This window comes from Neomonachus schauinslandi, chromosome 6, assembly GCF_002201575.2.
Source record: "Neomonachus schauinslandi chromosome 6, ASM220157v2, whole genome shotgun sequence".
Taxonomy (NCBI): domain Eukaryota; kingdom Metazoa; phylum Chordata; class Mammalia; order Carnivora; family Phocidae; genus Neomonachus; species Neomonachus schauinslandi.
In genome coordinates this window covers 26303702-26328443 of record NC_058408.1, presented here as the reverse complement: position 1 = coordinate 26328443, position 24742 = coordinate 26303702, and the positions used below count along the sequence as shown (strand labels likewise).

Below are 24742 nucleotides of genomic sequence, written 5' to 3'. Positions count from 1 at the left end.
CATTGGGCTCCCTGCTCCACGGGAAGCCTGCTTCTCCCTCTCCCCCTCCCCCGGCTTGTGTTCCTTCTCTCGCTGTCTCTCTGTCAAATAAATAAAAATCTTAGAAAAAAATCATAGGAAAAACTTTATTTTGTAGTAGATGAATTCTTCTTAGGAGCTGCTAGAATTTTCTTCTAGAGCTTGCCTCTGCCTGGTCAGTCTATATCTCCAACCCTAAAAATTACAGATACAGTGTGAAATGTATTATTTAGAAAGGATCACATGGTTGGTTCTAAGTATTCGCTTGCTAAAGCTTGTTCTGTAGGAACCTTGGGGTTGTGTTTTGCAGATGATTAAATTAGATTTTAAAAGGCTGAATTGAGGGCGCCTGGGTGGCTCAGTCGTTAAGCGTCTGCCTTCGGCTCAGGTCATGATCCCAGGGTCCTGGGATCGAGTCCCGCATGGGGCTCCCTGCTCGGCGGGAGGCCTGCTTCTCCCTCTCCCACTCCCCCTGCTTGTGTTCCCTCTCTCACTGTGTCTCTCTCTGTCAAATAAATAAATAAAATCTTAAAAAAAAATAAAAGGCTGAATTGACACACTTGGTAGCTGGTGTGCTTCAGGTTAACTTTAGAATGTTAGCCGCCTTGGTAAATAAAAGTAGATTGAATGCCTAAGTCACTGAAAATTTTATATTTTATTTTTACCTTGTATCCAAAGCAGATAAGAAACAGGGATTATCTCCTCTCTCCCACCCCACCCCAATCAATTCACTATAGGCAAATAGGAACAGAAAGACTGGCTTGTTATCCAGTGGTCTGTATTGAACTTAACTGATCACAGAAACAAAATTTCTTGGCTTATAATAGCTTAATTTGCCATAAATTATTTGCTCTTCTTTGACTTGCTTTATTCAGAAGGTTCTTCCGGAGTTTCCAGTCTTTTACTCCAACCTCAGCCCATTCCAGGTCCTGAAAAAGAGAATGTTCGGACTGTAGTGAGGACAGTAACTCTTTCCAGCAAACAAGGTGAGGTATAGGTAGGTCTAGGTTGAGAGTTGTCAGGCTACCACTTTTTAATAACTGGGAGAGCAAAGTCCTTGGGTGTAGTGTACCTTTGATGGATTTGCAGGAAGACTTTGGTATGTTGGTCAGATAGAAGGATGAAAAGAAAACTCAGTGCATTTGACGCTTACTTGAAAGGTTGAAATTCTTGCTCAAGCAATTCTCACATTTAGGTATATTTAATTTTTACATTTCCTCTTTATCTGTATCCATTCAGTAAATTTATTGACTGCCCACTGTGGGCAAAGAACTATAATAAACTCTAAATTATAGAAAATATAAGCCTTTTCCCTTAATAGTTTTAAACCCAGTAAGAAATACGACACAAGTAATTGTAGTATACAGATACATTTAAATGTGCTGTTCAAACAACAAAGAATTAGGGGAAAGAGAGCTCACTTTATGCTGGTTTTCAAAGTTCTACATGAGAGTTAGCAATAGAGTGTGATTTCATTTAGCATATCGAAGTGCACAAACAAAAGTATAGCTTGGGTTTCTTAAGCAACTGATTAGAACACACCTGTCTTCATATACTTGGCTACTGTTAATAATTAGTGTATTAGTGATCCCTTTGGGCTGTGCATTTGGCTGTTTAAATTATTATTTAATAGACTGAATCTTTTTTTCCCCCCCATGTGACAGTCTTGAGATGTGATTTTCAAGAGACTTTCTGGGTGGGCTCATGATATCAGAGCATATTTTGTACCCACTATTATTTACTGAATACAGAAAAATTGGATAATAGAGAAATTCTGTTTTTGCCATTTCAGGAGAAGAACCCTTGGTAAGATTGAGTCTCACTGAGAGACTGGGAAAACGAAAATTTTCAGTAGGTGAGGTGAATTTTGTGCAGGTCTTTTGTTTTCTTCTATTTGTGCATTAACATGGTAATGTCCTCCAAAACTGATTTTATACAATGTCCTGTTGATATTGATCTATTTGCTGGTCCCTCTGAATTGGCTGAAAGAACTTATAAAATTTCCTTGTTTTTCACATGCATTATACCTTTTATTGATTTACAGAAATTTATAGTGTTACAATTCAAGTAGATTGTAACCAGCTTTTTAGAAGGTACTACATTGAAAAAACAGTAAAGAAGATACCTCTTTGTCTCTTTGGACAAATCGAAATTTGAGTTTTTTCAAGGGAAAAAAGTGTCCAGTTAATATAAATTTGGTCCCTCAGTTTATTAATGCTATTTTATGTTTAGGGAAGCGTTTTATCATATTTTTGAATTGTCATGTACATACCCTAATGTGTCTGTCTCAAAAGAATTTTGAAAATCTTCTCTGAGGGGCACCTGGGTGGGTCAGTCGTTAAGCATCTGCCTTCGGCTCAGGTCATGATCCCAGGGTCCTGGGATCAAGCCCCGCATCGGGCTCCCTGCTCAGTGGGAAGCCTGCTTCTTCCTCTCCGATTCCCCTTGCTTGTGTTCCCTCTCTCGCTATGTCTCTGTCAAATAAATAAATAAAATCTTTAAAAAAAAAAAAAAAATCTTCTCTAATTTCAGCTATTCCTTCATACTCTTCTTAAAATGCGCTTGCAAATATGAAATCTTACCTGTTTTGTGTTTTCTTTGATACCATTTTCACTGCCTGAGAAGTTTTAGGTAAAAAATACAGCTTTTTTAATGTCTACATACATGTAAACTTTGTGATTTTTGGTCTCACATTTAAATTTAAATTATAAATGAGAGTAGAGAGAAAATCATACCCTGTGTAGGGTCTTTCAGATTTTTAATGGGACGCTGCAAAGATTATCGCTAGTCAAGCAATCTGAAAAACAGTTTTTAACTTGTGACATTTAAACAGCTCATATTGAATAGTATAATATAATAAACGACCAGTCAGGAAACTTGGTAAGGTTCTATCACTAATTGGTGACTTGAGTAAGATAGAATTTTTCATAACCTTAGATCTCTTACCTACAATTGAAGAGAGGGGGCTATTTGGTCTTCCAAGTTTTCATGTCACAGGAAAATATAATGATTCCTTTCCTGTCCACCAGGAACATTCCGGGTGCATTTAACCACAGATACCCCTAGAATTTAATTTAGCAAGTGGCCATTTAAGATGTTTTTTGTATATGAAGTTTTTTTCACATATTCCTAATTCTGAATTTTGGCTTTACTCGGGGCTTATCATTCTCCATTTGTAGTTTTAGTCAATTATTTGATGTTGATTTGTGCATTCTACTTTTTGTCCCTTATTTCTTCTTTCTGGGACATTTTTATTCTCTAACATTGAGTTCTGTAAGGACACTAGTGAATGAACACTATATAAATGCAGAAAACTGACATTCTGTGTTGTCTGTTTTGCTTGTATTTCTTAACCTTGTTGAAGACTGATTTGAACTCTTGAACTAAGTTGTCTCCATTTGTAGGTGGTGACAGTGATCCTCCATTAAAGCGTAGCCTTGCACAGAGGTTGGGGAAGAAAGTGGAAGCTACAGAAACTAACACTGACAAAGCACCAAAGAAAGGTACCTTTGTTCTAATATACTCTGTGTGTGTGTGTGTGTGTGTGTGTAATCATGATACTTGTCTCTTGTAATGTTAACAGGTATGGTTCATCATTCTTTTTTGTTCAGGTAAATTAGATTATCTTGTGTTTGCATTATTCAACAACCATTTGAGTATTTACTCTAGTGCTAGATTTTAGGGAGATGCCACTGGATAAAATAAATAACATCACAGTGCTCAGGAGCTTACAGTATAATGGCAGATAGGAGTACTTATATATATTGTGATAAATTCTGTGATAGAAAAAGTACACAGTGTTATCGGAGCACACAGGAAGGGCACTTCTCTTACCATCTGTCAGGGAAGGGTTCCCAAGGCAAATTATGTTGAAGCAGACCTGAAACATGAGTTAAGAATTAGGGAGGTGAAGCTGAAGGACCAGAGGCTATGCTGAGGCAGAGAAAGCACAGAGCTAAGAAAGCAGGATATACTCAAGGTTAACTGAGTATGGTTGAAACATAGAATTGGGGTAAAGGGCATATTGACTGGAGAGGAGGAAGGAAGTGGATCATATGGAGCCTTTCAAGCCATGGTAGAGAGTTTGGACTTTGTAGCAAACCATGTGAAGGTTATGAACAAGGATCAAAAGCTCAGATTTGCATTTCAGAACCATCACCCTGCCTAAAATATGGAGAAAGATTAGAAGGGGACGAGTGTGCTGTCCAGGATATGAGTTAGCAGGCTGTTAATAAAATCTAAACGAGAGGAGTTAGTGGCATAGATTTAGTGTTCTAAAAGTTGGTATGGAGAGATTTGGACTAAATGAGAGATATTTGGGAGTTAGAATGATTTCGTGGTTGAAGTTCTATTTATAGAAGTCAAGGTTGGACTTTGTTTTCCTTTTATGACTTGGCAGTGAAACATTGGTGTTAATTACTGAAAGAATAGGTGGGTTTTTTTCCTTTTTATTGTGTTTAGTTTTAACTTCTTTTGAAGATGAGAAACTTCCACTTTCCCCCTAGCTGAAGAGATTTTAATGAGTAGATGTTTTTGTTTAGGGTCTTTCTTGGTCTCTCAGAGCAAACAAGTTACTCTTTTTTTTTTTTTTTTTTTAAAGATTTTATTTATTTGACAGCGAGAGAGGGAACACAAGCAGGGGGAGAGGGAGAAGCAGGCTTCCCACCGAGCAGGGAGCCCGACATGGGGCTCGATCCCAGGACCCTGAGATCATGACCTGAGCCGAAGGCAGCCGCTTAACCAACTGAGCCACTCAGGCGCCCCAAGTTACTCTTTTTCTTTGCAGTCATAACCTTTTTCTCCTTGCCTATTGATCATATTAAAAATTTTCATAAATAAAAAGTGCATTTTAAATACATTGGGGGGGCCTTTTGATGCCATTAAGATTATAGAAGTTTGTACAATAACAGAATTATTTCCCTGAATTCAAGTTTTTGCTTTTCAGATCTAAAAAAAGATTATTTTTTTTTTAAAGCCTTCCAAAGTGCTCTAGGGAATCCATGATTCACATAGGTCTTGTTCTGTGGAAAAGAAAAATTTTAAGACCTTAAGAGATTTCTTTTTTAAGTATTTTCATTAGAAGACAAACATAAACCTAATTTGTGAACTTTAAAAAAAAAAAAAGGTCTCTGTTCAACTTTTGGTGTTTAAAATACATATTTTTTACAGTTCATGTTTCCAAGTCTCTGAAGGAGCGATTAGGCATGTCAGCTGGTCCCAACAGTGAGGAGGCAGGAGGTAGGTAAACCCTGAGACCAGCTTCTAATATTTTTTTCCTTGCCATAACAATCTTTACCTTTTTTTTTTTTTTTTTTCCTGTTGCAGTTAGGTTAGGGCTTTTGTCTTTTGTGGTTTTTTTTTTTTTTTTTTTTTTTTTTAAGTAATATGACTCACTGGTATGAATTTTTTTTTTTTTTTTTTTTAAGATTTGAGAGCGAGAACTAGTAGTGGAGAGGGGCAGGAGGGGCTGGAGAAAGCGAGAGAAGCAGACCCTCTGCCGAGCAGGAAGTCTAACACAGGACTCAGTCCCAGGACCCGGATATCATGACCTGTGCGGAAGGCAGACGCTTAACTGACTGAGCCCCTGAGGTGCCCCATGAATTCTCTTAAAAGATGGCGAAATGATAAAAATCTTTTAAAAAAAAAAAAGGGCGCCTGGGTGGCTCAGTCGTTAAGCGTCTGCCTTCCGCTCAGGTCATGATCCCAGGGTCCTGGGATCGAGTCCCACATCGGGCTCCCTGCTCGGCAAGAAGCCTGCTTCTCCCTCTCCCATTCCCCCTGCTTGTGTTCCTGCTCTCGCTCTCTCTCTCTCTGTCAAATAAATAAATAAAATCTTAAGAAAAAAAAAAAGATGGCGAAATGATCAGTTCACCATAGCATTAGTAGTAAGAAACTAGAAACTAAATATCCAACAAAAATTCAACTAAGGTAGTTATGTACAAAAATAATTATTGTCATAAGTCATATTTTGAACAATCATGATTTGAAAAACTTCTCACATTATATTGAATGAAGAAAGGTTACAAAAGAACACACTGCTTTTGACCTTTGGATTTAGGGTAAGAATCTTACTTTGTGGGGGTGATGAAGTTTATTTTATTATAGAAACTTATTCAGAATAACATCCGTATGTATGATTTCAGTTTTGTAAAGATAAAAATATATGCCTTAGAAAAACACTGCAAAAAATACACCAAAATAATTTTCTTGTCTATATTCTGTACTCTTCCTGTACTCTTAATTTTTAAACCTTTTAAATTGCCAGATCTAACCACTTAGTGTATGTATGTATACAGTTTAAAGAATAGTAAAATGAACCTGTACTCCAGCCATCCTGCTCTTTTTATACCTCGCTCTTGTGATTGAGCCAGCCTTGCGCCCCTCAGTTTAATGCTTTTTAATTTTTATATCTATGCTTTTTAATTTTTATGTCTATGTTTATGAATGGTTTTAGCCTTTTTTTTTTTTTTTTTTATCCTATCCTTATCTGGTTTGTATATTAAGATTTTTACCAGCATCATAAAAAGAGTCTGATGTTAAACATTCTTACTTTTTTGTAAAGAACCTGGGTTTATTCTTCAGAAACTTTTATAATTTTCTCTTTATTCCTCCCTGCTGTGCTGGGACTTTAGTACAGTAGGTCTAAACATGGCACTTTTGGTTGATTCAGCCCAGTGCTCAGTGGGCCCTTCAAATCTGAGGACTTAGTTCTAGAAAACATTCCTCTCATTTCCCTGAGTATGTCTTGTCCCACTCTTCTTTTGGTTTCTCTGTGGCATTCGTACCAGACAGAGGCTGGAATTTCAGGACATAGGTCTCACGTGTTTTCTAACCTTGCCTTCATGCTCTCCGCTCCTTGGCTTTTTGTTTCTTTCTTTGGTTTTGATTTTGGTCTCACCTTCTATGGTCTTTGCTTGACTTTATTATCTAGGTCAGGAATTGACAGTTTTTCTATGAAAGATCAGATAGTAAATATTTTAGGTGTTGTGGTGCAGTCTCCATAGCTACTCTACTGTGCGGCCATGGCCACATTGGGCCCATCAGCTATAATTTGCCAAGCCTCTTCTAGATGGCTGATTGTCTTTTTTTTATTATTCAGTTCCTTTGGTGGGATTTATTTGTGTACCTGTGTTTTTATCTTCCAAGACCTTTTTTTTGTTCTCTGGTTTCTCCCTGTTTCACAGCCTGATTTCGGGATGCCCTGGAGTTTCTAATTGGAATCTTAAAAAAAAAAAAAGTGTGTATTGTCATCTCCATCAGTTCTGTTTGTTTTGGTCCACTTTTAATGTTGTGGTTTTTTCATAGCTCTTGGGCTTCCTTTGGAGGTTCTAAAGGTCTTATTCCCAAGTGGTCCTCTCTCCAGATTGGGAGACATGAGTGAGGGCTGCCTGTGGAGGGGAGGGCGTGCTAAAAGTCAGCTTGTGTGGGTTGCAGGCTGGAAGGCTAGGGGCCCATACCATTGCCACAGTAAGAAAGTTTCTTTCCTTCCCTACCTCTCCTTTTTCCTCTTCTCCCCTGTTCTTTTCCTGCTTAGCATTTTTTGTTGTTCTCCCTCCAGCCCCAACCTCCTAACTTGTTCCCCTCCCCAGCAGATTCTCCTCTTTTCAGGGAGCAGTTCCAGGAGAAAGTCATGACTGGTCCTGCGGCTCTATAGGCCATCCTTACATTTCTGCCCACTGTTCTTTTCCTACTAGTTTGGCAGTTTTCTTTGGCTCTGCTGGGAAGAACAGATCTCACTCCTATAGTTTCATTTGTTCTTTTTCTGTTTTTCTGTAAATTCACATAGCTGCTGTCTTATCTCAGAAATCCCTCGATTTATGCTGTGCCAGTGGCAGCTTTGTTTTCCACTACTGTTGTGGGTTTATTCTATTTTTAATGTCTTCTCTATTATTTTGATAAAATTTTGGTAGAGTGGGGTAACAAGATCTTCATGTCGCCATTCACGCACTTCCTTGGAGTGGAAATTTTGAGATCAGTCTGCCATCTTTAAATGGAAGAATTTTTATTTAAAAAGCCTAAGCAAGTAATTCAGTATCTGTTTGAGTACTTCCTATATACAGGTACTATACTAAAATATGTCCGATAACTACATATAGTCCGTTTTCATGAAGTATCTAGTATGGCTGGAAATGCAGGTAGTTGCAGTGCTGTGATCACAGAAATAAACTAGATTGGCAGGTATCAGGTTCTACACCGAGCTCAGTTAAAACTAGGCAGCAAGAGAATGAGACCAGTAGGGCATACTCTCTGTAGAAGGGACAGCATGTTCAAAAAATGAGAAGGTGAAACCAAACATGATGTGTTTAAGGTTGGTAAAAGATATTTTTTGTTTTGGATCTTTCATTTAAAGTTGTCATTCGGGGGCCCCTTGGTAGCTCAGTCGGTTAAGCGTCTGCCTTCAGCTCAGGCCATGATCTCAGGGTCCTGGGATCGAGCCCTGGGGCAGACTCCCTGCTTCTCCCTCTCCCTCTGCCCCTTCGCCTTGCTCATGCTCTCTCCCTCCCTCTCTCTCACAAATAAATAAAATCTTTTTTTTTTTTTAAGATTTTATTTATTTATTTGACAGAGAAGAGATATAGCGAGAGCAGGAACACAAGCAGGGGGAGTGGGAGAGGGAGAAGCAGGCTTCCCGCAGAGCGGGGAGCCCGATGTGGGACTCGATCCCAGGACCCTGGGATCATGACCTGAGCCGAAGGCAGACGCTGAACGACTGAGCCACCCAGGCACCCCATAAATAAAATCTTAAACAAAAAAACTGTCCTTCAGTTATCAAACGCGTGTGTACAATCTCCATATTTTTCTTGTTTTTCCCACATTACTTCACTATTTCTTTTAGCTTTTCAGTAATGACGACAAGCATATCTGTCAGATGTGAAATTTGCTCTTTAAACAGATGTAGAATGACTAACATATCATTAAAAATCGCACTTCAGCGGCATGCCAATCTTTGAGCCTTTCCCATTTTTCTTCTGTCTTGTTACCTGTTTTAGCTCCTATTCATCCTTCAAATATCACTTAAACATTACTTCCTCTGAAAAGCTTCCCTTAACCAATTCTAGACAAAGGTTGGGGTTCTTCCTCCTACATAGTATTATACTTCCTTTTCACAGTTATCATTATTGGGGTGCCTGGCTGGCTCAGTAGGGCATGCAGTGTAGCTCTTGATCTCAGGATCATGAGTTCAAGCCCCATTGGGCTTAGAGCTTACTAAAAAAAAAAAAAAAAAAAAAACAAAAAGTTACTTTTACCATACTGTAAACTACATGTGGGCAGAGATTGTGTTTTGCTTATCGTTATATTTCTAGCACAGTGTCCAGCACCTGTTTATAAGTGAATGGAAGAATTAATTTATTGCCATTTTGTTAAGATTTACAATGACAGATGTTTCCAACTAATAAATGGCTTTGAGATTCTCCAGGAATAAGCTTCTGAATAGAACTCCAACAAATCAGTAATTTTTGCCACCTAAGAGTTTTCATTGAGGGCCACTACCTGAAATGTGCAGTATTTTAAAACTGAAATTGAAACTAATATACTTTGATCATTTTAATTACCTGCCTACATGATACCACTCTATTAGGACTCTGCCCTGATCCAAGAATAGAGAGAGCATACGTTGTTAAGAGGTGAATGCTAAATACAGTGATTGTTTTTTCCCCCCATGAAAACAGAGAGAGTCACTAAAGTTGGTGAGATCCATGTGAAGACATTAGAAGAAATTCTTCTTGAAAAAGCTAGTCAGAAACGTGGAGAATTGCAACCTAAACTCAAGACAGAAGGACCTTCAAAAGTTGATGATTCTACTTTAGGAACAAGAAGCCCCTCCACTATCCGAATCAAAACCTTCTCTGAGGTCCTGGCTGAAAAGAAACATCGGCAGCAGGAAGCAGAGAGGCAAAAAAGCAAAAAGGATGTAACTTGCATCAAGCTAAAGACAGATAGTGAAATTAAAAAAACAGTGGTTCTGCCACCTATAGTTACCAGTAAAGGACAATCAGAGGAGCCCGCAGGTAGAACAAAGTCTATGCAGGAGGTGCACATCAAGACACTGGAGGAAATTAAACAGGAGAAGGCACTGCGGGTACAGCAGAGCTCTGAGGGCAGCACCAGCTCCCAGCCTCAGCCTGAGGCCACCCCAGGGGCAAGGCGGCTTCTCCGAATCACAAAAAAAACAGGTAACACCACAGTTTGGTCTGGGGGCCCTGGGTGGCTCAGTTGTTAAGCTGTTCAGCGTCTGCCTTTGGCTCAGGTCATGATTCCAGGGTCCTGGGATTGAGCTCCGCATGGGGCTCCCTGCTCTGCGGGAAGCCTGCTTCTCCCACTCCCACTCCCCCTGCTTGTGTTCCCTCTTTCGCTGTGTCTCTGTCAAATAAATAAATTTTAAAAAGCAAAACAAAAAAATACCACAGTTTGGTCTGTAGTACCATTTCCCCAGATCATATTTCAAAGGGCAGTATTCCACAGGATTTTCATAGGAGTTCTGTGAGAACTTTACTCAGATAACTTTGAAAACCACTGGATCAAATGAAGTTAAGCTCTTTCTTTACAGGAGTGCTATATAGACCTTTGATATTTTAAGGTACATTTTGAAACTTTATGAGGGCGAATGGGCTTCATCTACAATTTTATTTGTCCTATCTTTATTTTCATTAAGAAAAGTTTTACTTAAACTGTTCCTGAAGTTGCAGCCTAAATGAAATAATTAATGATGTGTTTAATGTGAATATAGGTATAAAAGAAGAGAAGAAACTTCAAGAAGGAAGTGAAGTTGCTCCCCAGAGCAGTGTTATTAGAACAGAGGCTAAAGAGGTGAGTTTATTTAAGATCATTTCATAGTTTTGTTCTGGCAAGCAAAGGCCAGATGAATGATAAAGTGTGCCTTTTAGTTTTAGCATAATAAATTTCTATTTAACACTTCAATAATAAATTAGGTAAACAGTCTTTCATTATGCTTATACTATTCTGTGAGAATTTTCTGTACTTACAGTGTTCCCTGCCCCCTTAAATTTGTTTTTTTTAATTTGGCCATTTAACGTTTTTTAAACTAAGCATAATGGCACTCATTTTACAAAACTTGGGGACTTTTTTTTTAAAAGAATTCAAAACCCTGTAATTCTGCAACCCAGACATAACAACCATTAGCTTTTTTCATGGGTTTTTCTCAAGCCTTTTATTTATGTACATATGTATGTGAACTTGTTCATTGTTTAACTCATGTTTAAAAAGTAATTGAGAGGGGCGTCTGGGTGGCTCAGTCGTTAAGCGTCTGCCTTCGGCTCGGGTCATGATCCCCAGGGTCCTGGGATCAAGCCCCACATCGGGCTCCCTGCTCGGCGGGAAGCCTGCTTCTCCCTCTCCCACTCCCCCTGCTTGTGTTCCCTCTCTCGCTGTGTCTCTCTGTCAAATAAATGAATAAAATCTTCAAAAAAAAAAAAAAGTAATTGAGAACTCTATAGTGTATCATTTTGCAGCCTGCTTTAATTTTACTATATTCATAATTCTTTGGGATGTTTGTTTTTACTGACCATGACATAATGTTCTATTATATCAATATAGTCTGCTTCTGGACATTTATATTTTGTTTCACACAGTTAAGGTAATGAACATCCTTGTCCATAAATCTTTGTGCAAGTGTCTGATTATTTAGGAGGCATTTGTATTTGACTTAGGGTCATGATTGTCTAAGCCTATAAAATTGGGGTTTTCATTGTTCCATACATCTTTAACTTTTCATCTTCAGTTTGGTATTTTCTGTTTAATATCAAAGAGCAAAAGCTCTTGTGTTCTGGATCGTGTTAAACTCTGCTTGACATGGATGTCAGCCCAGTAACTGAAACAAGATTTAATTCTTAGTTGAGATAAAATTGACATTTATATTATTTTCGACATATTTATATTAGTTTCAGGTGTACTTTTTTCTTTCAAACAAGTTTTTGTTTTGTTTTGTTTTTAAGATTTTATTTTTTAAGTAACCTCTACATCCAGTGTGGCGCTCGAACTCAGCAACCTCGAGATCAAGAGTCACTTGCTCTACCAACTGAGCCAGCCAGGCACCCCAAGTTTTTTCTCCGTGGTTGTTGTTGTTGTTTTAATTGAGCTATTAAGCCTGGTAACTTACAAATAATAATTATCATACAGATTGTTAGAGGTATGAAATTTTAAATCTGTCATTTAAATTTGCCCACAGGCTTCAGAAGAGACCACAGGAGTTGGCATCACCAAAATTCAAGTCAAGAGGTGTGAGACCATGAGAGAGAAGCACATGCAGAAACAGCTGGAGAGGGGCACCTCACAGAAGGAAAAATCAGTTTTGACACCCCTCCGGGGAGACGTAGACTCTTACAATACTCAGATAGCAGAGAAGCCGGTGCTCACTACAGTGCCGGGCCTCACACGGCACCTGACCAAGCGGCTTCCCACAAAGCCATCCCAAAAGGCAGAGGTAGAGACCTCAGGCATTGGGGACTCAATACTGAATGTGAAATGTGCAGCACAGACCTTGGAAAAAAGGGGTAAAGGTGAGTGGTTTTTCTAGTGTATCTTGCTTTAGGATTTGAAAATTACCAAGTTTCCAGTAACTCCCTAGCAACAATTAAGTTAAATTCCATTTGTGTTGTAGACTTTTCACACAGGTGGAAAGTAGTAGTTCTGATAATTCTACTTAAAAAGGCAAAGCTCCTTTCTCAGAATTTAAAATTGCTGTTAAAAAGCTTTGTGTAGGGGCACCTGTGTGGCTTAGTCAAGTAAGCCTTGTGCTCAGGTCACGGGCTCCCTGCTTGGTGGGGAGTCTGCTTCTCCCTCTCTTTTTCCCCCTCCCCCTGCTCACTCACTCTCTCAAATAAATTTAAAAAATCTTTGAAAAATAAAAGTAAAAAAAATAAAAAGCTTTGTCTAAAGCTCGCTTTGGCAGCACATAGACTAAAACTGGAATGCTCCAGAGAAGATTAGGATGGCCCTGTGCAAGGATGACACACAAATTCAGGAAGCATTCCATATTTTTAACTAAGTCATGGGGACGTAACATAGCATGGTGACTGTAGTTAACAGTACTATATTATGTATTTGAAAGTTGCTAGGAGAGTAGATCTTAAAAGTGCTCACACAAAAAAATTGTAACTATGTATGGTAATGGATTAACTAGACTTACTGTGGCGATCATGTAGTCACGATGTATACAAATATTAAGTCATTATGTTGTATACCCAAAACTAATACAGTGTTATACGTCAGTTATACCTCAGTGGGGGAATAAAAGCTCTCTGTGGTGCATCTTTCCTCTGGTTTTGAAGAAGAAAAACACCAGGGAATGGAAGAACAGTAGCGAATTCAAGAGCCAGTGAAAGGAACTGAGTATAGATCTACATTATGACCACATTGTAGTGCACATTGTTTATGGATTACTTTCAATTTGGGGGTGTGTATGATATTTCTAGTATTGTGAAGGAATTTTTATATTCTAGAGTTATTCTCCATGTAAAAGAGGAATTATTCTAGCTATTAATCAGATATTTTCTGTCCCTTGTAGCTAAACCCAAAGTCAACGTGAAGCCATCTGTGGTTAAAGTTGTCTCATCCCCCAAATTGGCCCCCAAACGCAAGGCAGTGGAGGCCCACCCTGCTGTCATTGCAGCTGTGAGGCCACTGAGCTCCAGCAGTGTCCTACAGGAAAGCCCCACCAAAAAAGCAGCTGTGGTAAGAAGTAGATGCAGCTAGATGGTGCTTTGGTCAGTGTGGGAGGAAAGCGGGTAAGAGTCACTCTGCTAGCTCTGTGTGCTACTTTTGCCATTTCCGAAGCATTTTAGTTTCGGTTGTTACTGTATTCTACATTCACAGTTAGACATTTGTGGAGTGGCAGAATGGAATTTTTTTTTTTTTTTAAGCTAATTCTTGGGTGGCAAGATATTTTGTTTATTCTACACTCAGCCTTTGGATTATTTATTCTCGGATTTCCAGGCTTAAAGAATGATAACCATGGTTCTAAGAAGGTGGCAAAGTAAATGAATAAGCTCAAATAAAAAAAGCCTGACTCCCACTGAGTTAACCTGCCTTTTACTTTTGTAGGCGGTTGTCCCACTCCTTTCTGAGGACAAGTCAGTCACTGTGCCTGAGATGGAAAAACCTAGAGACAGGTAAACCTTGCAGTTCTTCTTAACCAAACTTTAGGCCACTATTATTATTTATGTGCTCTAGAGAATGACACTGCTAAATAAATCTTCGGACATGCCCAACTTAGCCACTCAGACCAACTTAATAGCGAACTTAAATCTGCTAAACTTCCAATTAATTACAAGAAAACATGATATGCATGCAAGGTTGCTGTTCTCCTTTGATGCCACTGTTTATATATTGATTGCATTATTTTTGCAATGTTTTCAATATCTGTCTGAATTGTTCTTTAAACGGGTGAAAATGGTGCTCGCTTTGGCAGCACATACACTAAACAGGTGAAAATGCCTCGTCCCAAATCAGTAAAATAATTCTTGTGTTATGTTGTTATCAGAAATAACTCTTCGCGAACTCTTTGTGTTCCTGAGACCAACGTGGGACCATTCAGTCAACCATTAACAAAGGGCAGTTTTCTAATAATCTTTTGGGTTTTTTCCCTTGCAGTCTTGTGCTGCCTCCAACCCAGTCCTCTTCAAATTCCTCCCCACCGGAAGTATCTGGCCCTTCTTCATCTCAGATGGCCACGAAAACTCGCCGACTGAGCTCCACCTCAACAGGAAAGCCCCCGCTTTCTGTGGAGGATGATTTTGAGAAACTAATATGGGAGATTTCAGGAGGCAAATTAGAAGCTGAGATCGACTTGGATCCTGGGAAAGATGAAGATGACCTTCTGCTTGAGCTATCAGAGATGATTGATAGCTGAAGGCAGTAGAACATTTAAAAAAAAAAAAAACGAAAACTGGACTTAGTTTCATCTATTATAACATTTACCCAAGATGATCATTTCTTTAGTCTAGAATTTGCCCCCAATCAGAAGTATACCTCTGAATTACCTGTATGTGTCCTGGATTCCTTGGGCTCAGATTTTTGAAGTCCCTTGATAACCATTTTGTCCATTCGATGCCATGGTTTAGCATCTATGAGAAAAATATTCTGTCTTACACCTCTCCACAGAAAAACTGAGAGGGAGATCCAAGTCAAAGGGTGCAAGAGAACTTAGTGACTCCTTGAGGTGTTTGTCAGTTTGGGCTTTTTTCCTCTTTGCTCTAGTATTTCTTTTATGTATTGTCTTAATGTACTTATTAATGTAATCTGAGTTTGAAAAGGATGAAGACCAGCTGCTGCCAGTGAGGACCAAATTTCACACTACCACTAAACAAAAGATCCACTCTGTCTGTGTTAAATTGTATGTCTTTTTAAAGGTATTTGGAGATTCAACTAAGCTTTAGAGAAGGCTGAGCAGCTCCGGAAGCTTGTAATCTGGACATAACTTTTTGAACCTGATTTCCATGCTTCTGCTGCTCTGTCAGCCTCTGAAGAGCAATAGCTAATTTATTATTACTGTAATTTTTTAAGGCTTTAAAGTGCCTCAGGGGTCCTCTGAAACTAATTTTCTATTTCTGGGATTCCCTGGATTCTTAATAAGAGATGGTGACATAATGATTAGAGGAATTCTTTTTTTAGCATGAAAGTTGTCCTTTCTCTGCTTCAATACTTGCCTCCTACTGGCATTGAATTCTCACAGGGATTAAAATTGGTTAATTTTTTATTTCTAACTCTCCCAGCAAACTCCTCTTGCCCAGTTATTTATTTGGTGCCCTTTAACCACCAGAGGGGAACAAATGAACTCCTCCAAGCTGCCAATATTTATCTCTGGACTGTAGCAGTACACCGAACTGTACTGTAGCGGGGATGATTGAGATGCGCTGGGGGTGTATTGTATACCTTCCAGTTTTCTTCATTTCTGAATTGAATTTTCTTTTCTTGATGTCAGTCTCCTTCATATCACCTCAAGGTTTAGACTTGTGAAGGAACAAGTACGATGGGGATAAGAGTCTTGAAAGGAGACGTACTGTACATAATCAGAAGGAAGAGGAAAGAAGGACCTGTCCGTTTCGATACTTTGCCGTAGGTGGCCAGTTTGGTTTCTCACAGGGAAATCTGATCCACCTGTCGTGTTGGCTCCTAAGGAACTGCTGTTGTAAGCGGCTCATCAAGAGTTGAACCTCATGTAGCCTTGTTGGGAATATGGAAAAGGAAGAAAGCCACAGGACTGCCCATTCAGTCTTGGGAAGATCTGGATGATTCTGCACAAGCAAAAATGACTTGAAATTTATGTATAGACACCTCTCTACCAATCCATCTTCAGCTGACTGAATGTTGTATAATAGCCCTTCTCCAAAGCAAGGGTGGAATGTTCTGGTTTCACAGATTTTCTACTCATTTCATTTTTGGAATCAGCTTAAAGATTCCAGGTCCCTTTTGTATATAACCTTTATTCTTTTGCTTTTTTAAAAATAATTTTGTTTCATATTTAAAGTCCTTGTATTAGTCAATGATTCATGTTCAGCATTATTTGAACCATTTGCCATTACAAGAAAGAGAAATACTTATTTGTGTTTTAAATAAAACTGGTGTAGGAAAGTCTGGACTTCATGAGTTAAGTGGTCATACATCACTTCAGCCTAGGAGCTGCCTCAATGGGGGGGTCCAGTCAGAATGCTGTTGGCCTCTTGTGTAAATGCTCCAATTTCACAGATACTGTGTGGCTTTAGAAACTTCTCACAAGGACGTATTGCCAAACTTACCCACAAGTATGCTGTTTTAGCCGCATATACTTTAGGAAAGAAGGAATATTATTAAATGGGGAGGATTTTATCATTGTAACTCAGGTAATGCCATTAATTTTTTTTAAAGATTCATTTTTTTATTTTAGAGGGCATGTGCACACCAGTGGGGAGATGGGCAGAGGGGGAGGGAGAATCCCAAGCATATTGCCATTGAGCACGGAGCCCAATGCAGGGCTTGATCTCACGACCCTGAGATCAGGACCTGAACGGAAATCAAGAGTCGGACGTTTCACGACTGAGACACCAGGGACCCCAATGCCTTTTAATTTCTTTAAAGGAGAGAGGATTTAGAAGTGATCTTAGATGGATTCATTTAAGAACTTCCAAGCATGAAGTCGTACAGAGAAGTCCCAAGTGTTAAGTAGTATGCCAGTTTTTAAGGGAATACACATAAATTTGTTAGCTACCAACAACACAGATTTTTTTTTTCTAATAGTAGTCTAAAGTTCAACTTTTCACAAAAAGCAAACAGATTGGTGGCTTCTGGGTGGCTGGCTCCCCCATTAGCAGGGAGTCTGCTTGATATTTTCTCCCTTTGCTCCTAACCCCCTTCGTGCACACTTGTGTGTACACGCCCTCTCTCTCAAATAATCTTTTTTAAAAAATCAGAAACAGATTGTGTATTGGGTTTTAAGTGATTATGGTTTTCAATTTTAACAGAAGAGGGCCCAAATGGGGACCCCTGGATGGATCAGTCAGTTAAGCCTCTGCCTTCAGCTCAGGTAATGATCCCAGAACCCTGGCATCAAGTCCCGCATCCGGCTCAGCAGGGAGCCACCTCCTCCCTCTGCTTGTACTCTCTCTCTGACAAATAAATAATCTTTAGAAAAAGAAAAAAAGAGTCCAAATGTTGCAGTTTGGCCACAGCCGAAGTTTCAAGATAGTTTATGACTCATGTTTTTGTCTGAAGATAAATGATCCCTAAAGTTCTGACCTTAACTTCAAATTCTAATAGGTCCTCTCAGATGACCAAAACAGTTTATTTTCACCTTTCCAATCTTTGAAACCACCACAGAGTTAGATTGATAACTAATACTGTTTCAGAAATAAAGCTTAATCTATGTTGATCAAAGTACAGTGTTACTTTTCTAAAATTGTGGACTCATTTTGCCGGAATATTTCGGCAATTCTTTAAAATGGATTGCTTTTTGTCAGTTTAGCAACAGGAAATGGGTGGTCTCCAGTTGCTGTCTAATATTTAAAACCATTAACATTTATAAGAGGTATTATGTACCTCTTAACTCACCCATTTTGATACAACATGCTATGCTGCACTGGAAGATCACTGCTTTATATCCCCACCGTAGTGTCAGAAAGTATATTCCTATGTGCAATTGAGTTTGATTTATTGACTTTTAAGAGCTCTTTATTTCTCAAATCTGATTTTAGGAAGCTGCTTGATAAATCTTTGCAAGTTCCCACAACCCACACATCTGACTGCATTAATAACTTACTCTCCAAACTGTGCTTCAACTTAATTGAATTTGCAAAATGATGTTAAGGGCATGAGCATAAAGAAAATTCTTGATCTTGACCATTTTCTTAACATTGTACAATAAAATGAGCAAAGAATCAGCAAAAATTAAGGAGTCAGTCACAAGATTTCCTGGGGGCCTAAGAGGGAAGTATTAGGTTGTTTTTAACCGCTAAGGTGTTACAGAGGCTGAATCTATGGTGATAAGCAAGAAGCAGTGGATTCAAACTTGGCATTGCCTGTCCCTGGGTTTTTTGGGTCTTTGACTCCATGTCTGCTTTGTCCTCAGGAGTAAGACAACAGCCTGCAGAGTTAAGAGTAAGGGTAAGCAGAGCCAGTCAGATTCTGAAGAAAGAGAAGAAAAAATATTCAAATAGCCTCTTGTTTATTGAATAAATAAGTGAAATAGGGAATTGGCTGGATCAAGAAGACTGGAAACAAGGGAGGAGAAATTTCAAGGGAAGAGTGAAGCAAAATGGAAGGAATCCTTACCTGACAGGTGTATATGGTGAAGGAGGTCCCTTCTTTGGGTTGGGAATCTCAAGGAGGGTGGCCGAGCTTAGAAAAACAAGGGAATGTGAAATTAATACATCAGCATAACTGCCACAAAGTATTTTAGACTCCCACCCCTTGAAGAGACTCAACATAGAACCTAAATTCTAACCATCACTTAACATTACTGTCACCAGGGAGAGGAGTATGATGCAAACCCCTGCCCAAGAAAAAGGAAGTACTTTTAAGAAAAAGGTATCAGGAATGAAGTAGGTGCAAGTATAAGTAGATGATGCTATAGAGGGAATGAGAAGTCAGTTTGAGACCGGTCAGGAAAGGCTTCCTTGAGGTGTCAGAGCTGGAGTTTTGTGTTGCTTGCCTGGCAAAGGAGATGGTGTGAGCTGCTAACAAGGCCAACACAGCAGGTAAGGTTTGTTGACGTGACCCCTGACCATCCCATTGGTACTTTCTCAGGCTCTGCTTTGTCTTATTCTTGCTCTCAATTTGCTGTCAACCATTCTTGGCTTAAGTGTAAACTGATCTTTTAATCAAAGATTTTAAATGCAAATCTGAGTCACTGCTTTGAAAAGTCTTCCAATCTTTCCCTCTCCCTCCACAATTATATTCAGGTCCCTTAGCATGGCATGCAAGGCCCTGTCCTCCCAGCCTCCTGCCTCACCCTTGATGCTCTCCACTCCAGCAAAACTACAAGCTGTCCACTTCCCTTGAACACTAATCTCTCTCCAGCCCTTTGCCTTTGTTAACGCTGTCTTTTTCCCTAGAAGTCTCTTCTTTTGGCTAACTCCTACACATCCTATGGCCTCCAGGCTACTCTCCCAACACTCTGTTCTTCCTCTCCCCAAATTGGGGTTTGGTGCCCATCCACTAGGCATACACTATTTGTTTACCCCCACCGTTTTAAAATTGTTTACCTGTCCATCCTCCTCAGCAGAACAGAAACTTGAGACAGATTCTTACTGACCTATATATTCTCAGTAACTAGTATCGTAACAAAATACCACAGACTGGATGGTTTAAACAACAGAAATTTATTTTCTCTCAGTTCTGGAGGCTAGAAGTCCAAGAGAAAGTGTTCGAAAATTTTTTTCTGAGGCTTCTCTCTGGTTTGCAGGTGCCGCCTTCTCACTGTCCTCATGTGGTCTTTCCTCTACGTGTACATGTCTGTTTTAATGGCTCTATAAGGACACCAGTCATCTTGGATTAGGGCCTATCTCCAACTACAGTCACATTCTGAGATGCTGGGGGGTTAGAGCTTCAACATAGGCATTTCAGGGAGCACACTTCAGCCCATAACAAAAGGCATTCAATAAACATTTGCTGAATGAATGAAAAAGCTCTTGGCCCATATACCCGTGTCAGGGGCTGTATACCCATCTTTGCTAGACTGCCCCTGTCTTTGCAACCCCATTCTTTGGAATGCTTATCAATAACAGCCGTTCAGCAAGCTGTGAGATGGAAGGAACTTCAAGCTAAGAGGAAGGATGTTCTTCAGTATTTCGGAGGCCCGGAACTGACTCTTTTCTTAGGGTATATCTCTTTGGTATTTGTTGTTGCTTTTTAAAGATTTTATTTATTTATTTATTTATTTATTTATTTATTTTTTAAAAATTTTATTTATTTATTTGACAGAGAGAGACACAGCGAGAGAGGGAACACAAGCAGGGGGAGTGGGAGAGGGAGAAGCAGGCTTCCCACGGAGCAGGGAGCCCGATGTAGGGCTTGATCCCAGGACCCTGGGATCATGACCTGAGCTGAAGGCAGACGCTTAACGACTGAGCCACCCAGGTGCCCCTGGACCAGTAATTCTTAATTAAGGCTATTTTACAGACACCTCTGGGAGTGTCATGAAAATCTCAAATTTTGCAAGGATGTTATGATTAGTTGTAATTTAAAAAGGGAAACTAGTTTCATAGTACCTTCCACTACCTAATGAATTTATGGAACTGGTGATACAGTTGACCCTTGAACAACACCGGTTTGAACTACACAGATCCACTCATATATGGATTTTTTTAAAAGAGTTGACAGCAAAAGCCACAAGGCATTTATCTACAAATGCCCAACCCAGTCTTCAGGGGACCCAACAGAAGGCAACTGATGCAGGCGTCAAGGCTGCCACCCTCTGAATTCCCTCGGGAGGCCTCTGAGGCCCTCAGCAGCCCCTGGAAGCCCCAGGACTGGGCAGGGCAGTAGGTCACCCTGTGTGCCTACAGGGTGATCAAGTTGAGTGCCAAAGGCTGGCAGGCAGGAGGGTGGGCTGAGGCAAAAGCCCAAAGGGGAGGGATGGCACTGCATAGGGAGCCCTGATCCCTTAGTTCTCTGTGCACTGGTCTCCCAGAGGCCAGTGAACTTACGTGTGGCTGCAGCTGCCCATGGCCATAGGCCTGTGGTATACCTCCAGGCCACTGGGGCAGATGTACTGCGCATCCAGGCCCTTGTCACAGCCCACAGGCGCACCTGGGGGCTGCCCCTGCTAAACCAAGGCCTCCAGGCTACAGAACAGCACTATATTGGGGCCTGGCCTGCCACCACCCTGTCCCCTCCCAGCCTGGCTAGCCTATACTCAGGTTTTTTCAATGAATATATGTACAGTACACTGTAAATTTTATTTTCTCTTATGATTTTTTTTAAAGATTTTATTTATTTATTCGAGAGTGAGAAAGAACATGAGCAGGGGGGGAGGGGCAGAGGGAGAAGCAGACTCCCAACTGAGCAGGGAGCGGGATGCGGAACTCGATCTCAGGACCCTGGGATCATGACCTGAGCCGAAGGCAGATGATTAATCGACTGAGCCACCCAGGCGCCCACTGCCTTGTTATTTTTATTTATTTATTTATTTTTAAAGATTTTATTTATTTGTCAGAGAGAGACAGCGAGAGAGGGAACACAAGCAGGGGGAGTGGGAGAGGGAGAAGCAGGCTTCCCGCCAAGCAGGGAGCCCGATGCGGGGCTCGATTCCAGAACCCGGGGATCATGACCTGAGTGGAAGGCAGACGCTTAACGACTGAGCCACCCAGGCGCCCCTGCCTTGTTATTTTAAACAATGCTGCAATGATTACATTATATCACACATGTAAGTTTACCTGTAGGATTGAATATCTAATAGTGCAGTTTAATAATTTCTATTTCCACCACTCTTCGATCTTTGTCTATGGCTTCGCAGTGTAGTTTAACGTGCATGCCTCATAATGAGTGAAGTTGGGCATCTTTTCATATGTTGGAAGACCATCTATATTTCCTTTACTATAAACTGATTGTTCACCCACCTCCATTGCCAATTTTTATTTTGGATCTTTGTGTCAGTTTGTGGCTGCAAATTCTTTAACCTTTAACAGAGGTGGGCTCTATTTTTCCAGCATTTGAATCTGGCCTGAGGTGTGAACTGTATACTAGTTCCAAGCCTGGCCTTTAAAAGGTACTGTTGGCTTCAGCTTTGGTTTTTTGGAGGCCTGGGCCACCATTTGAGAAAGCATCCTAGGGGTCCCTGGGTAGCTCAGTTGGTTAAGCATCTAACTCTTGATTTCGACTCAGGTCATGATCTCAGGGTCATGAGATTGAGCGCCACCCCCACCACCACCACCTCATTGGCTCCACACTGGGTGGATTCTCTCTCTTAAGATTCTCTCTCTCCCTCTGCCCCCCACCCCAACAGGCATGCGCTCACACTCTCTCTTTAAAAAAAAGAAAGAAAGCATCCTACTCTGCAAGAGAGACCAGGTGTGAGGCCCTGAGGCTGCACAGACGTGGAGACGGACCCAAGTGAGACCAGCTTTCCACACACACACACACCCCAAACCCTTAAATATGCCTTCTGGAGCAAAAAAAAATGCCCAACTGAGAGCTGCCCAAATTCTTGACTCACAAAATCATGAATTATAACAAAATAGTTGTTGTTGTTCTAAGCTACCAAGTTTTGAAATATTTCTTTCACAGCAATAGAGACGAGAAAAGCATTTTTTTAAAGCTCTTTATATACTAGTAAAATTAGCCATTTGTGTTTGATGTGGTACAAACATACTTCTCCCTGATCTTTGACTCTGCTTACTGTGGTGGTGTTTTAGTCACCCAAAACTTTATGTGATTTTTACATAATTGAATTTATCACTTTTTCTTCTAAAAACCAGCGAGAGCATACACCTGAGGAAAAGACAATTGTTAAGAAGAAAGAGGCAATGTCTATGATTAAACTCGATAAACTAGCAAGAAGAAACTAAAAACTAAAGAAAACTGAAAAATTCCCAAAGACTCAAAGGGAAATTTGAACAAATAGACATCAGGTAGTTTAAAAAAATTGATTCTAAGTTTTTCTCAAGTTTAATGTAATCACAGTAAAAATACCAAAAGGATTCTTTTAATTAGATAAGTTAATTCTAAAGTTTGTAAGAAAAATAAATAAGAACAGCTAAGAAAGTTCTATCGACTTCTAGTCCTACCAAATAAGGAAATATACAGGACTTATAAGAGTGACACTGGTTCATAAATAGACACAAAGATCAATTGGGCAAAATATAAACTATACATATATACATACACTTGTATATTATAAATGTGGCATTTTATTTTTTTAAAAAATTTTTTAAAGATTTTATTCATTTATTTATTTGACAGAGAGAGACACAGTGAGAGAGGGAACACAAGCAGGGGGAGTGGGAGAGAGAGAAGCAGGCTTCCCATGGAGCAGGCAGCCGGATGTGGGGCTCGATCCCAGGACCCCGGGATCACGACCTAAGCCAAAGGCAGATGCTTAATGGACTGAGCCACCCAGGCACCCTATAAATGTGCCATTTTAAATTAAATGGGGAACAATAGTTTTTTCTGTAAATGGTAATGGTAAAACTGAGTAGCCGTCTAGATATTATAAAGTTGTATCAGTTCTAGGATATACTGAGATAACATTTTAGATGGAAAAAGATTTAAATGTAAAAAAGCAAAATCACTTAAAAGAAAAAATAAGGGCACCTGGGTGGCTCAGCCAGTTAAGCATCCCACTCTTGATTTTGGCTCAGGTCATGATCTCAGGGTCTTGAGATAGACCCCTGCATCAGGCTCTGGGCTCAGCAGGGAGTCGGCTTGAGATTCTCTCTCTCCCTCTTTCTCTCTTTCTAAAATAAATAAATAAATCTTTAAAAATAAAGGAAAGAACAAATCTCATGAGTTTTATAATCAGATGACTGGTTATAGGTTATCAATCCCCAAAAGTTTAGGAATCATGACTTCAGAGATAGGAAATTGCAAGTGTAGCTAAGCATCTCTGCATCTGAAATGAGACAGGTATGATAGTTTCTTCCATCCATGCCACCTTTGAATTCAACTGATCCCCTGTTTACTTTGTGGACAACATAACCCTCTATTGGGATTGTGCGGGGGAGGGGCCTTTTTTTAAACAATTATCCCATGCAGTTTCTAGCTCTTTATATTTCAAAACTCACTTTCATATCCTTTGATCTCAACATTTTTATGAGGTCAGTATTAAAATCATCCTCAACAGAAGACCTCAGTTAAGCAAGTTATGATTCTGCCACTTGCCCCTGTCCCCTTGGAGGAATCCCTTCAACTCCGATCTTCAGTTTCTCCATCTGTAAAATGGGTATTCTGGTCAAATAACCATTTCCGCCAGGCCTCAGGCCACTGACAAAACCTAACAGATTCCAGCTCCTCCCTTCCAGCTGTGTTACCCTGGAAACGATGTGTTCCAACACGGAGGCCTTGCTGAGTCCACGCACATGCTACTCCTTCACTGAAATCTCCAACCTCGCGACCAAAGACCCTGTCATCTCCATCTTGGTGACAACAAGCCGAGACACGGGAAGGCTGAGAAACTTACCCCTTGGTCAAACACGCCGTAAGCGAGTTGCATTTGGGCCCAGCCATCAGATTTCAGGGCTTTCCCGCTAGCCAGGCCCGGTCGCCACCTTACAGTAACGCCCCACAAAGGAGATGG

At 40.1% G+C, this 24742-nt stretch overlaps 1 protein-coding gene, 1 long non-coding RNA gene and 1 other non-coding gene across 11 annotated transcripts in view; 2 read left to right on the top strand and 1 right to left on the bottom strand.

Annotated features, from left to right (window-relative positions):
- Positions 1–16611, top strand: part of ZC3H11A (zinc finger CCCH-type containing 11A) — a 42317-nt gene extending 25706 nt beyond the window's left edge. For 5 of the 9 annotated variants that reach the window (XM_044915911.1, XM_021686537.1, XM_021686534.1 and 2 more), the window contains 10 exons: positions 894–1004; positions 1811–1873; positions 3423–3521; positions 5188–5256; positions 9690–10193; positions 10748–10827; positions 12206–12536; positions 13544–13710; positions 14080–14147; positions 14629–16611. In XM_044915911.1, coding sequence (XP_044771846.1) covers positions 894–1004; positions 1811–1873; positions 3423–3521; positions 5188–5256; positions 9690–10193; positions 10748–10827; positions 12206–12536; positions 13544–13710; positions 14080–14147; positions 14629–14887 — 1751 coding nt within the window. In that variant the 3' untranslated portion in view covers positions 14888–16611. The remainder of the gene's footprint in view (positions 1–893; positions 1005–1810; positions 1874–3422; positions 3522–5187; positions 5257–9689; positions 10194–10747; positions 10828–12205; positions 12537–13543; positions 13711–14079; positions 14148–14628) is intronic. The other 4 variants (XM_021686538.2, XM_021686541.2, XM_021686539.2 and 1 more) reach the window with 4 other exon arrangements.
- On the bottom strand, positions 760–24673 carry LOC110577276. Its single transcript, XR_002480113.2, has 3 exons — positions 24626–24673; positions 18781–18846; positions 760–947 (listed from the first exon to the last, which is right to left on the bottom strand). It is a non-coding gene; the product is annotated as an uncharacterized LOC110577276 (long non-coding RNA).
- On the top strand, positions 12917–13018 carry LOC123325180. Its single transcript, XR_006540286.1, has one exon. It is a non-coding gene; the product is annotated as a U6 spliceosomal RNA (small nuclear RNA).
- Positions 24674–24742: the final 69 nt, after the last annotated feature.